The sequence below is a fragment of the Arabidopsis lyrata genome, assembly GCF_000004255.2.
Source record: "Arabidopsis lyrata subsp. lyrata unplaced genomic scaffold ARALYscaffold_4, whole genome shotgun sequence".
Taxonomy (NCBI): Eukaryota; Viridiplantae; Streptophyta; class Magnoliopsida; order Brassicales; family Brassicaceae; genus Arabidopsis; species Arabidopsis lyrata.
The window spans coordinates 10064437-10079146 of record NW_003302552.1 but is presented as its reverse complement, the minus strand read 5'-3'; the positions used below and the strand labels follow the sequence as shown (position 1 = coordinate 10079146).

The following is a 14710-nucleotide window of genomic DNA, read 5'->3' as shown; positions in this document are numbered from 1 at the left end:
GTTTAGTCATCATGACCGTTTGATTGTGTCATCAATTTAACTAAACCAATCTACCGTTTTAACCAAACCACTCTTCGATTAAATTTTATTTTCTTTTTACATAATCATTAATTACGAGATCATTTCAAATCTTTTCTTTCTAATTCTCTTATACAGTTTGTGGGTAAATTCTATATGAATTTTCTTTTAAATTTTTCACTTTCACACACATTTGTTGCCAAAGGAAAAAAAAAAAACATCAAAACACTTTCACCAGATTTTTATTTTTTTTGTCAAAATACAAAGAATTTTGTTTTGTTACACGAATACAATAAAAAAAAGTAGATTTTTGGTATGTGTTTGTTTGGTCATGATCAAATTATGATGTCAAAACTTTGATGTGAAAAAAGAGGCTCTGTTGGATTAAGCTTGACGGTTACTTGAGTCCCAAGTAATTAATATATCAAAGAGATAATATGGTATCTTTAGGAGTAATCTAGAGATAAAGTTTAGAAGTTATCTTTACAATACCTAATCGAGTTAGGATTAGGTTAAGAGGTTTGTTATATAAGGAGTTGCCAATGGTGTGGTATACCCTATGAGTTTTTGAGAGAAGAGATTTGAGAAAGCTTTAGTTTGAGAGATTTCTAAAGCAATAAAGAAGAGTTATTTCTTATTTTGTGTTCTTGATTTCCTCTTAAATTCTAGAATTGGTATCAGAGCTTAGGGAAGTCCGAAAACAAATAGGAAGAGAAAGTGTTCTCCTCTCCTAAACGTACAAAAGACATGTCTGAGCTCGATGTGGAGGATGGTGGAGGATCTTCCTCGATTCAACGCCCGATGCTGAACTCCACGAATTACACTGTTTGATCCATGAAGATGAAGATAACACTCAAAGTTCATAAGGTTTGGGATGTTATAGAACCAGGAACATAATTGATTGATCGTGATAAGAGCGATATGGCTACTGCTCTGTTATTTCAATCAATCCATGAGACACTAATATTACAAGTCGGAGAACACGACACAGCAAAGAAGGTGTAGAATGCAATAAAGGTGAGACATGTAGGAGCAGAGAGAGTCAAGGAGGCTAGGCTACAAACCCTCATGGCTGAATTCGATTGGCTAAAGATGAAAGATTCAGAAAAAATTGATGATTTTGCCGGAAATTTGTCTGAGATATCATCGAAATCAGCTGCCTTGTGAGTGATCATTGAGGAACCGAAATTAGTTATGAAGTTCCTTAAAAGTCTTCCCCGGAAAAGGTTTATCCATATAATAGCCTCGCTAGAACAAGTACTGGATCTTAACACCACAGGTTTCGAAGACATTGTTGGACGACTGAAAGTTTATGAAGAACGAGTGTTTGAAGAAGAAGATAGTCAAGAAGAACAGAGCAAGCTTATGTATGCAAATACAGAGAATCAGTCATATCAAGAAAACCGTGATTACAATGGAGATTTTAGAGGCAGAGGTCGAGGAGGACGGTTCAATAATAGGGAAATTGTGTAGAAATTACAACCTTATATGTTACAATACATACAAAATACCAAATTGAAGCACATTTTTAACATACTTTTACTGCTTTTTTTGATGTACACATCCTTTTCCTACTCCTAGATTTTAAAAAGAAAATCAAACATCACTACAGCAAGCTTATAAAACATAAGTAGCTGCATAACCGAAAAACCAAAAGAAGTTGATAAAAATAAATTTTAGAGAAAAATGGAATGAAAAAAAAAACCAATGGTTTGAAAGTTAAACTATATATTTATGAAAGTTAAAAAAATGACAACAAAAAGAGCATGTCAGTTTTGAAAGCTTGAGACATTTTTCTTCCAAGTCCGGAACAAATTTTAGACCTTTGATGATCTTCTAGCGATCCTCATGATTGGTCAATCTCCGGAAGGTGATTGGTGCACCATGTTGAGGATAAAGCAACATTAGGACGGTTGGTGCATGCTGGTAAGTAGGAGCCAAGTGAAAGGTGAAACGTTGGATCATTACCGCCAGTGTCAATTTGGCCTGAAGTATAGCAAGATTCTGACCAATGCATGTTCGAACTCCGAGGCCAAACGGTATGAAGCCAACGGGGTGTTTGGCAGCACGCGGCACTCCATCCGCAAACCGAGCTGGATTGAATTCGTTCACGTCATTACCCCAAATGGCTTGGTCATGATGAACCGCTATGATTGGTATTAGAAGCTCCGTGCCACATGGAATTTTGTACCCTCCTAGCTTCACATCCGATTTAGCGCGTCGAATTGTAGCAACTATTGGTGGATACAACCTTAACGACTCGTTCAAGATCATACTCAACTGCAAATTTGAAAGAGGTAAAACAAACATCAACATATCTTCTTTGTACATATACCATTTTGCCCTTGAAACTTGCCTTGATATATGTAGAATTATAGCCTTATAAAATTTATAGATTAGGCGACAAAAAGACCATAATTAACGGTAACGGAAACTGTCTATCAACAATTCGCCTTTTATCTGTAATTAATGATATATTTCCAAAATTGAAAGAAAACAAAGCAAAGACAGAAAGAGAAAGCGCACCGTTTTAAGCTTAACGACATGGTCCTTGGTAGGGACATCACGTGAGCCACAGACCCTGAGGACCTCATCACGTGCTTTGGCCTGCCACTCCGGGTGCATGGATAGCAAGATGGTCGTCCACGTCAGCAGATTAGAAGTTGTCTGTTTCCCAGCGAAGAAAAAGCTTTTACACTCCTCCACAATGTCCTGAACCGTCACATTCTTTGCCTGAATCATTAATCCCAATAAATCCTTCGCCGCCGGCTCCTTACATTCTTCGCCGTCTCCCTCTATAGCGTTCTGTCTCCGCCGCTCTATCAACTTCAACAATGACTTCCTTATCTCCTTGTCTAACTTCCAAGACTTCAAATTCCCTCTTGTCGGAAAAAATCTATCAAGAAAATCAATATTGATAAAATTAACAAGGCAAATACAAGAAAAATCGAAAACCCGAAAAGTCGAAAAAAATATCAAAAAAATTTATTACCTATAGCCAGGAATGAAAACTTTTTGAAAAGCTTCAGCACAAAGAAGCATTTGTTGAGCTTGAAGTCGAAAAATCGCGCGGCCATCTTCGTAGCTACTTCCAAAAGCTGTTCTACTAATAACATCTTCAGTCAAAATCTGAAACCACTCATAGACATCAACCTCAACTTCACCATTTTCCGATAACTTCTCGGACCATTTATCCACCATATCAGTCACACTCTTCAACACCACTGGTACAAGCAACTTAAGATTCTCCATATGAAAAGTAGGGCTAATGATTTTTCGATGATGAGCCCATTTTTCGCCTTTGAGACTAAGAAGTCCATCGCCTTCAAGCTGTTTAACCAAAGGGTGAGCTTCATTCTTCTCGTAGAACTCAGACTTAGAGAAGATCTCTCGGATCAAATCGGGATCGGCTACTGTTAACCGGAAAGTTGGACCGAACCAGACCAGAAATGTAGCACCTGAAATTAAAATAGGTTTTAATTTAATTAGGTGACAAAAGAAGCTGTAAAACATGAACAGATCCTCAACTTGGGAACTTTGACAAAAAAGAGGGTATGGTCACTGCTGTTGCTATTAATGCACTAAGTGCTCTCTCATAATTTACCACATTGGTGCTATTTAATTCACTGCACAGCAACCAAAATTTTCTCTTTTTTGTAATTAGACTAAAGAAAGAAGACAAGAGTTAACAGAGAGGAAAATGATGACTAAGCCCGTGAGGAAAGAGTGGGGAAGAAACAGAGCCTCCTTTTTCACATCAAAGTACTGACATCATAATTTGATCATGACAAAACAAACACAGATAAAATAAAATAAACTCTTTTTTTTTCTTTGTGTAATAAAACAAAAAAATTTGCTTTGCTTGACATGAAAACACACTCTGTTGCATCTCACAGAGAATCAGACCAAATCACAATGGTTCCAACTCCAAAAAAAAAAAAAACAATTTTCACTAAGAAACCCAAATCACATAATTAAGAAGCAAGTCTAAAACAAAATCTGGACACGTTTTCTCATTAAACCCAGAAAAAATAACCCAAAAATATAAAAAGAGACCAAAGAGAAGTCTTATATTTCGACTTTTAACCAAAGAGCTTTTCCATATAGTTTAACCAAAATCTGACTGATTAGAAGCAGAGTAACCATAAGAAGTGTCTGAATCTGAAAAAAAAAAAAACAGAGCAAATTGAGAAAAAGAGAAAGAAAACAAGAACTAACCATAGATTTTTCTCCAGTGATGGTAAAAAGAGAGAACTCTAGGAAGAATATTGTGAGAGAAAGGCATAGGATGAGAAGAAGCTTTAAGCATCATTCCAACAAGTTCTTTAACATTTCCGATGAAGAAATGATAAGGAGGACCTCGAATTCCTTGTTTTGAGAAATGTTCTTCAATCTTTCTTGGTCTCCACCATAACAGAGACATACCCTTCACTATTACAAGACTTAAGATTACAGACAAAACAAGAACCTTTGGAATGAACCAGCTGCTACTTTCTTCCTCCATTGTCGGAAAAACAAAAAAGAAAGAGAGAAAACACAAAAAGGAGAGCTAAAGTTTTCTTCTTTGGTCTCTTTTTTCGTTATACAGAGAGTGCCGGAGAAAGAGGGAATGAGGTGTTAAAAAGGAGAATTTTTTCTTCTTTTTTTTTAATTGGATTTTCTTCCTTTCTTTTTTTTTTTTTTTTTCTTTTTTTCTTTTTGTTTCTTTGCAAGTTTGGTTTCTTCTTATCTTGTTTCTTTTTGGATTATTTTCCTTGCTGGGCTATTTGAGCTTTTCTAGAGAGAGATGATTAAAGAGAGAGAGGCAAGGCCAACGGCGTAGGGGCCGCCATTGGAGGACAGTGAAGGGTCAACGAATTGAGTTTGTTTTTTCTAATTAAAATAATAGTAATAATGCAATTTTGTTTCATCTTTCATATGATTGTGATACAAGTCTTTTATTTTTATTTTTTAAATGAAAGTTGTCTCTAGTGAGTTTAATTTTTATTATTCATTCTTGTCGAATTCCACATCATTTTCTAGTAATATTGTAATGATTTTGCAGATGGCAAATTTTTATAGTTTTTTGTCCTTTACTCAGTTGTTGGTGCAACTGCTGAAATTAAATGTGTACTACTACTACTACCAGGATGTATGTAACGTATATGGTATATAATATATATGTATATATATATTGTTAATATGATATATAGATATTTTCCTTATTGTCAAAAAAAAAAAAAAAAAGATATTTTCCTTAAAATAATAACACATATCACAAACAAATAAGAAAATAAAAATAGAACCTAACGTTTTTACTAATAAAGAATCAATATGTCACAAAACCTATAGAGTACATACAAAATTGAAAGATTAGACCATATACAAAATTTAATATACAACATTTTTGTGGATGTCTTAATATAAATTTAATTACAAAATAGTAATATTATATTATGAGTTTTAAAGACAATCACAAACTCAATAAAAATTATTTAATGAAAACACTTTAGATATATTGTCTCGCATTCTCCAAAAAAATTATCTTCCAAAATTAATATTTCCTTTTTAATGATATATAAAGACAATTTACCCAATACTCTCTCCGTTTTAATTTAGTTGTCATTTTATCACTTAAATTTTGTCACATAATAGTTGTCGTTTTAGATTTTCAATGCATATGGTTTGTAAAAGTTCCAGATTTATCTTTTAGTTTTAATGTCTTAACCAATAAAAATTTTTAAAGAATATATTAAACAAGGGCAAAATAGGAAAATTAATTGTTTTCTTAATTCCTGTGCAAAAACCTTAAACGACAAGTAATTCAAAACAAAAGGAGTATGTATTATGGAGATGGCCTTAAAACATAGCCTATTTAGTAATACTTATATATTTCTTACTTACTTAATTAATATTTAAAAATAACTCTAACAAAACTTCTCATAAAATTATTATAGCTTTCAGTATTGCATCATCAGATTTTAAAATTTGGTAGAGCTAAAACAATACAATAAAACTACTAAGAATCTCTCCATGTGTCTTTTTTTGTTAGGGATAGGATAGTAATAATAATAGTTAATGTATATATTTTGAAAAAAAAAAAGATTGAGATTGACAATTTTGAGCAGTAACTATGTATCTATTTTGATCTATTTTTTTTAATCGGACATATATTTACATTTAATTCTGAAATTTATGATATACTATGTATGATATAGTATATACGTACAAAATCGAGTCGGGTTAAAGAATGCCATCTTTCTACCCTTTTCGTTTAACTAAGTATTTTCTATCCTTTCATGTTTCACATCATTCTTCTCATATTACCATCTTGGGCTTATTCTTTTCAGAACTGGACTTTTCATATTCATAAGTGGACTTAGTATCAATACAATAAAACCAATTGTCCTCTCACCCTCACCTTCATTTTTTAGACTAAAAAGGTAAAAAAATATATTGATACACGTATTTAACTTCATTGAAATTTGACATGGTGAATTTTTATATTCTAATTGAAGAATTAGAAAAAAAGGCAAAGGAAAAAAAAGAACCCAAAGCTTAAGCAACGTGTTACTAACGTTGTTGCAAGGCGTAACAAGAAAGGCGGTGATTATCAGAAGAAGCAACATACGTGGAATACATTTGATTCTTGAAGGGTTTTGGAGGAAAGTAGTTGGTAATTGGGTTCTCCCAAACACATATTCCACTTCTAGAGCGTTCGTGACTCTTTAGTGATCAAGAACATAAGCTAAATAATTTTCTCCAAACATCTTTTTGTTCATTTTTAAGTAAAATTTTTTAGTTTGACTTATAATTAAACACAATTTAAAACATATATCCCGCGGCCTAGCGCTGGTATTAAACCTAGTTAACGACTAAAAGAAACAGAAATTTGAAACGAGAGTTACACTATAAATTGTAGTATTAGTGGCGAAGTTAATAACATAATGCGTAGTAACTAAGCTATATTTGTAATTGCAGCGATACAAAATTATGCTGGTATATTTAAGTAAAGAAGGAAGATTTAAGTCAATTTTCTCAATGAAAGACACTTGGAAACAAACGCGAAGTGTGGTGCAATCACGGGACTGGTACAAGGGAATTTGATTTTCCCATCCTACTCCAAAATACGCATTCCTAACATGGTTTGCAATATTAGGGATAATATTATCCCACATTGGAAAGGACAAGGGATCTTGACTAGTATATAAGATATATGGTCCTCTCCACTCATTGCCAATTGGTTTTGAGTTGGAAGCCCATATTCTAATATGGTATCAGAGCCCGATCCGTACATGTCCAAATCCAATCCACCATCGGCCCGGCCCAATAGTTGGCCCGCCGATCCATGCCCGAGCATACCGAGATCAATGGCTAGAGCCATCATCTCGAGGGGGCGTATTAGGGATAATATTATCCCACATTGGAAAGGACAAGGGATCTTGACTAGTATATAAGATATATGGGCGTCTCCACTCATTACCAATTGGTTTTGAGTTGGAAGCCCATATTCTAATATGCAAAACACAATCGGTAGACCACAAAACAGATGTCTACAAAAGAAAGAAGTTCTTTAGGGATGTGAAACACTACTATTGGAATGAGCAATACTTGTACAAGAAAGGATCAGATGGTCTGTTTAAAAGATGCATAGCTGAAGAAAAAGTAAAAGGAGTTCTAGAGCAATGCCATACTTACAGTTACAAAGGTCATTTTGCCACATTCAAACTGTTCAGAAGATACTTCAAGCAGGATTATGGTGGCCTACAATGTTCAAGGATACTCAAGATTTTATTTCCAAGTGTGATCATTGCCAAAGAATGGAAAACATAAGCAAAAGGAATGAGATGCTATAGAACCCAATAATGAAGGTTGAAGTGTTTGATGTTTAGGGGATTTACTAATCTATAATAAAGGGTAAATCCATCCACACATATTTTCATTAAAATGACAAGTATCTGTTTTTCAAATTTTAAGCTTTCAAATTTCCTAAGTATGCTTTTAAGAGCAAATAAACTCAACTAAATATAAAGAGCATATGTTGAAAGTAAACATTTGGGATCACGATGTTTATTTTTATTTCCTTCAACTTCATAGAAAAAAACCACATCAAACTTTATGTTGTCTAGAGAAGGATTAATTAAGGGTGTCAAAAAGGTTAACTAAACTCAACTCAAGTTATTACCCAATGAGTTTAGAGTTAAATGAGTTCATGGATTGACTCAACTCATTTAGGGTTAGATGATTAAATGAGTTGACCCATTAAACCACTAATGTTATAAATAAATTAATTAATAAAATATAATAATAATAATAATCATCATCAACATCACTATAATTTGGCGGAAAAATCACGAATTTATGTTTTTGGCGAAAAAATTACACATTCTTGTTTTTAGTTAAACATAGAATTTTTTGGCGGGAAAATCACGGATTTACATTTTTGGCGGGAAAATTACGGATTTACGTTTTTGGCGGAAAAATTTAACATTCTCGTTATTGGTTAAAAATTATAAATTTTTTTGGCGGGAAAATCATAGATTTACGTTTTTGGCGGGAAAATTAAGAATTTACGTTTTTGCCGGGAAAATTTTACATTCCCGTTTTTGGTTAAAAATTATAATATATGTTTTGGCGGGAAAATCACGGATTTACATTTTTGGCGGAAAAATTATGGGTTTACGTTTATGGCGGAAAATTATACATTCTCGTTTTTGGTTAAAAAAATTAATTTGTTTGGTGAAAAAATTACGGATTTAAGTTTTAGGTGGGAAAATCACGGATTTACGTTTTTGGCAGGAAAATTACATATTTTCGTTTTATTTAAAAAATTATATATTTTTTTGACGGGAATATCACGGATTTATGTTTTTGGCGGGAAAATCATGAATTTATATTTTTGATTGGAAAATTGTATATTCACATTTTTTGCGGGAAAATTAAGGACTATATTCAATCGGTTTATATGTTTTGGTTAGACTCAAATTGAAATCGGTTTGGAGATTTGAATTGGTTTGATTCAATTTAACAAAAATTGATGGGTTAAATGGGTAAACCATTGAAACCATTACAACGTAACTCATTTGATTCATCAACCCATTTGACTTAATAACTGATTTGATCCATCAACTCATTTGAGTCAAAAAAATTCAATTCATTAGGATTCATGGGTTGAGTTGAGTTATCTTGACCCATGAATCTTGACCCATTTTGACACTCCTTAGAAGGATCTTTAAACTAGTCAATTTAATCATTTTTAGTAGCTCACATACGATTTAATTTTTTTTCCAAAAAGATTATTTATAGATAAAAAAAATTGGTACTAAAAAATGTCAAACATTTGACAAAAAAAAAATGTCAAACAACTGAATTAGTTCTTAGATTTTTATATATATAATTAAAATAGTCTAACATTTCATATTTATTTGTATCACCATCTTTTAAAAATGAAACCGCAAGCATCCAAAATAGAAATATAAGTTTTCAGCGAGGTTTCAAGTTTTTTTTCCACGAAGTGCTGTGCGGGAAGTGAAATTTCAAAATACATTTTTCAACGAAGGGTAATTTTCAAAATTTCTAAATGTTCTTATTATTGTTTTGAAGCGGAAAACAGTCTTCCAACGAGACTTCTATGCAACTGAGATTCTATAGACAGCATAATTCATTGTATTATATAACGTTATTAAAATTACTTAGTAAGAAAAGTATCATAAAATCAGAAAGGGAAATACGAAGTGAGATGAGAATAGGAGATATATTTGCTTGCTACTACTGAAGGTTTTATAAACCAAGATTTTAAGGCATAATTGCAGGATACAGATGAGAACTAGTCGATGATAAAGAGACATTGAAACAATAAACAAATAAAATATTATGTAATTTAAATACTTATAAATTTCAACTACCCATGTGGGTTTTTGGCTTCTCCATAATAGAATGTTTCTAACTTATTTTAATTAGATCTCTGATCGCGCCAATACAGAAGTAATAAATAATTTTTATTACTATCTTGATAAGGCGGTCTATAGTCTATAGTCTATACATGTAAGAATATATGTATATTTAATTAGATATTTATTCTTCGTCAACCAATATGTATTAAAAAATGTTCATAAGAAAACCCAATATGAATATCTCTATATATATTTTTAGTGTAAAGATAACAAACACTGGTGCTGTAAAAAAAAAAAGTCATATGCTCATATTTTCCACGTATAGTTCACTATCAAATCAACATTTCTCTAAAAGTTCCTTTCTTTCGTTTTTGTCATGGAAATGGGGACATGAGCTCGTTGTAATGTTTTTTAGAAACTAAAGAATTAATATAAACGGAAGAAATTAATGTTGGGGACAATCTGTCCCTCGAAAATTATATAGAAAATAGACAATGCTGATAAGTATTCATAATATAAAATATATGCATGCCTAGGCCTGGGCGTTCGGTTATCAGATCGGATTCGGTTCGAGTTTTTCGGAGTTTGGTTTTTTTGGATATAGATTATAATATCCATACAGATAATTATAGAATTCGGATCAGTTTCGGTTTGGATATTTCGGATTTCGGATCGGTATAGATATGATATTCAATATCCGATTTAACCAAAAATCTAAAAATAATCCGATTAATCCGAAATATCCGAAACAAAACTGAACTAGTTGAACTAACATGAAACCATAACTAGATTAGGGATTAGGATAATTAATATTTGAAAGAGAGATTAGAGATTCCATATTGAAAGATTAGGGTTTTATGCTTATATGGTAGAGCAGTGGATCCCCTATTGCTAGGAAAATCGAGATTAGGGAAGTGGATCACGTATTGCTAGGGAGAGAAATCGAGATAAGGGAAATGGATCCCGTATTGCAAGGGACGACTAAGGTTCTAAAACTTGTAGAGGAGAGTTCGGATTATCCGTCGGATATCGGATCGGATCGGGTATTATCTGATATCCATGGATATAGAAATCAATAACCGATCGGTTAATCTGTCGGATACGGTTCAGATTTTAATCCGATTTTTTCGGTTCGGATCCGGTTCGGATTTTCGGTTTTGGATTAAACGCCCATGCATGCAGCATGCCAACTCATTTACGTATGTTTCATAAAGAAAACATTGATTGGCCTTAATTAAGCCAAAAGTCGAGTGTGGGTGGTGATGTTAAAATGGGGTAAGAATCCGCGGGCCTAGACAGTTCCAAATAGGAATTCAGATCAGTGCCAATTTATATATTTTATATAAATAGATAGGTAAAATCACATTGATTCGTTTAGGTATGTGGATTTAACATGTTTGATTGAAACTAAATAGACAGAATAATTTAAGGTTTGTTTGCATAACTTTTTCTCTTCTCTAAACGATGAAGGTTCTCTAAGATCATTTCAGATTGACTTGAATAACTGCGAACCTTTCGTAAATTTTGATTACTTGATCTACACCAAGTTAATCTATGGGATACCACTGCCAAGAACCCTCAATGAATAGTTTGTGACCCGTGAAAGGGAACCAATATGTTTTTTCCTCCCAAACACTCAGCTTTTGAAATATCAACATTCGATCGAAAACATGAAATTTCATAATCCATAAAACCGATTGTTACACCCCATCATTTCGTCTCGCAACATCCTTAACTTGCTCTCAACACCTGGATAGAAGATGTTCAGCAACGAAAATTCTGTAAAGCCATGGTGATGGCACACTCTCTTTCACTCCTTGAACTATCTCATACTGCATAACGACTTGGTACCTCCCTAAATAAACTCCAAATTGTTTTCAGATGACGTCACCGTTGATGTGAAGTTGGCCAAGAAGGCCTTTGCATTCTTCTCCACTCGTGATTAAACCTAGAGATAATTGACTACATCCACTCGTGATTACTCTGAGGAAAATTTGAACAACATTCACTTCAAAGTATTATCAAAAAATCTAGCCATCCTCAATCTTTAGTTTGAAAATGCATCTCCTTTTATTTTGCATAAAACAAATTCTCTACTTGCTTTATGTAATACCATCTCTATTTTATTAAACTTGAAACATAAATATATCATTTTATAAGTAGTTTTGAAACACATGCTCATGGATTTTAAAATAAAACATTTCAGCTTTCTTTACATTATCTTACCTCTCTTTTACATACCTGAATAATTATTTATATTTTTAAAATGGTTTCACATCCCTTGTTTTTTTTACTCTTTATTTGATGAGTGAGATATTTTTGTGTACTTTCATAGACAAAATTTCTTGAAATTTGGAATAACATGTCCTCTTTTCCACTAGAGTTCGCTTAACGAACTGACTGCTAGAATTTAGGATAATAAAAATTATTCCTGTGTTTACAATTGTATAATAGTGGGCTTGATCAAACTGGGGAAAAATAAAATAGCATAATAAAAATAGTTACGGTATGAAAAAGATCACAAGTGAATAAGAAAATTTTCAATTGGTAACTAAGGTATAGGAAAAGAATGAGAAGGAATTGATATTCTTTTTTGTTCCTCAATATTTTTACCATTTACAAGTAATGTTTTTTCCACATCATTTTTCTACATTCCTCACCAGAAGAGGAACACTAGAACAAAAATATTTCTCTCCAAAATTGATTTGTGTGTACTTATAATCTTGCCCTTGTCGCGAAAAAAGCTCGTTTTTAGATTTGGTATGAAAAGGGATGGCTAAGAACTGGATTATGAGTAAATATCTTTTGATGAGTTTGGAGAATCTTGTTAGAATAGAATCTCATTTTGCATCTAAAAGTATGATGGGTTTTTTTTTTTTTAATGAGTTCCAGCCTTTAAACTTCTACGAGCCTTGGCCTAACCTTTGATTGTTTTTGCTTGATGACATCCTAAGGGTTAACTTCGGAGGAGTTAATGTGCATACTTTCTAGACGTACCATTTCATAGTCATTTTTCTGTTGTTTTCATGCCTTAGAGTGTTAGATCATATTTTGGTCGGGACTCGGGACAAACAGTTTTGCAGTAGAAAGCAGATTATGATCACATGACTGCTCGCATTAGTAAACACACAAATTCGAGAACTCTAGAATTAATCCCTTCTAGGTATGTGCTTCATCTGCTGGATGCACGCTAATGTAATAAACCGCAATAAGAATCCCATATCTCCATCGGCAACGTTCCACAACAGGTCAACCTCGTATGAGAGAACTTAACCACAAGCTTTTCCATGGTCCAGCCAGCACCACATTGCGGTGTAGCCGAATCAACAACCTATAACATACAAGTCCGAGTCTTTTTATCCATTTTAAACCGGATTTGACCAGGTTTTTCCTAGGTTGACCTGGATAGCTTTTAAAATAATATATATACCAAGTCTTTTATAAGCATTTCGTTTCTAGCACCACATGAGTGGGTTAGGGCGACTTCTACGAACCTCTGGAACTTGATACTAATACTTTATATTCATTTACTTGTCAAATGCATGGGAGGTTTAAAGGTTTAGCAAAGTCCATTAACACTAGCATGCAGTAGGTTAATACCACTTAGAGCTTGTGCAGTAGGAGGTTCTCTCAAAGTTTCTCAAAATATATTATTATAATATACATAAATTAGTTTAATTGTATAATTAAATTTTAAGTAATAAATTTTATTTAAAACTAATTTCATGTTGCCATGTGTGACATGAGTCTCTCAAAATGTTCTCAAATTAAAAGTTTTCATGTGAGAACCCATGCTCATGTCTCTCTCTTACTTTTTATTATTTTTATTTTTTATATTTTTGAGAACACTTGTGAAAACCTTCCATTTCACATGCTCTTAAGTGTTTCGTGTTCTATGATGTTTCTATAATCATTGTACTAATTGCATAAATGTTTGATTTTTTTTCTTCATCGCCTTATATAGTTTCATATGATCCAATTAATGCGCTTTATCCCTCGTGTTTATCCATTACTTATTTTCCTTTGTCTTATTTATTTTATCATTAGCTCCCACGTTTCATATCTAGAATAAGAACCCATCCAAAACAAATCCCTTTCTACAATAGCTTAATTAACGCAACCCTGATACATCTAGTGTTTGAAGTAGTTTTTTTTTTTCCGTGTATTTGAACCAATATACTATATTTAAATTTACATGTACTTGTAGAGTATTTTTTTTTTTTTTTATAAACCCTATCGGCTGATCCGGTAGGCTTCGGTAGGAATGCACCGAGGTGCTACAGAGTGGACTTCTCCTGATCCAGGTAGAATTGGGCCACCACACTGTCTGATCCGAGTTTTAGAATGCCTTCCGACTAATGTCAGGGGGTAGTCAGGCTGCATTTCTGACTACCAGGTAAACCAATTGGGCCATAGCCCAACTGACAGACTTCCCAAACAAATGTGTTTTTGTTTGCAGGGAAAATCGAACTCGGGTCTGAGAGTTTCACCCTTCACCAAAGCTTCCTCTGCCACTAGACCACAAAGGCTTGGGCATTTGTAGAGTATTTAGGGTTTAAACACACAAGTACATTATAATCAAACTAAACACAATCCGACAAGTTAGATCATAGTGGATGATGTGGTCCGAGAACAAACATTGAAAACTAAAAGGAAAGCAAAAAGAAAAGAAAAGAGAAAAGTAAATTAGTTATTGCACAATCAGACAAATAGAGAGGCCGAGACGTTGCGTCAATGTTTTTGGTTTTTATATTCTCCCAATAGATTGGATTTGGGGTAGAGAGAGAGAGAGACAGAAGTGAGTTGGGACAGTGAACTTT

At 33.2% G+C, this 14710-nt stretch overlaps 1 protein-coding gene across 1 annotated transcript; it reads right to left on the bottom strand.

The window, feature by feature from the left end:
- Positions 1-1452: 1452 nt before the first annotated feature.
- Positions 1453-4898, bottom strand: LOC9316891 (cytochrome P450 734A1). Its single transcript, XM_002878955.2, has 4 exons — positions 4237-4898; positions 3011-3476; positions 2545-2914; positions 1453-2298 (listed from the first exon to the last, which is right to left on the bottom strand). The coding sequence occupies exons 1-4, from the start codon at positions 4520-4522 to the stop codon at positions 1855-1857; spliced, it is 1566 nt and encodes a 521-aa protein (XP_002879001.1). The 5' UTR covers positions 4523-4898; the 3' UTR covers positions 1453-1854.
- Positions 4899-14710: the final 9812 nt, after the last annotated feature.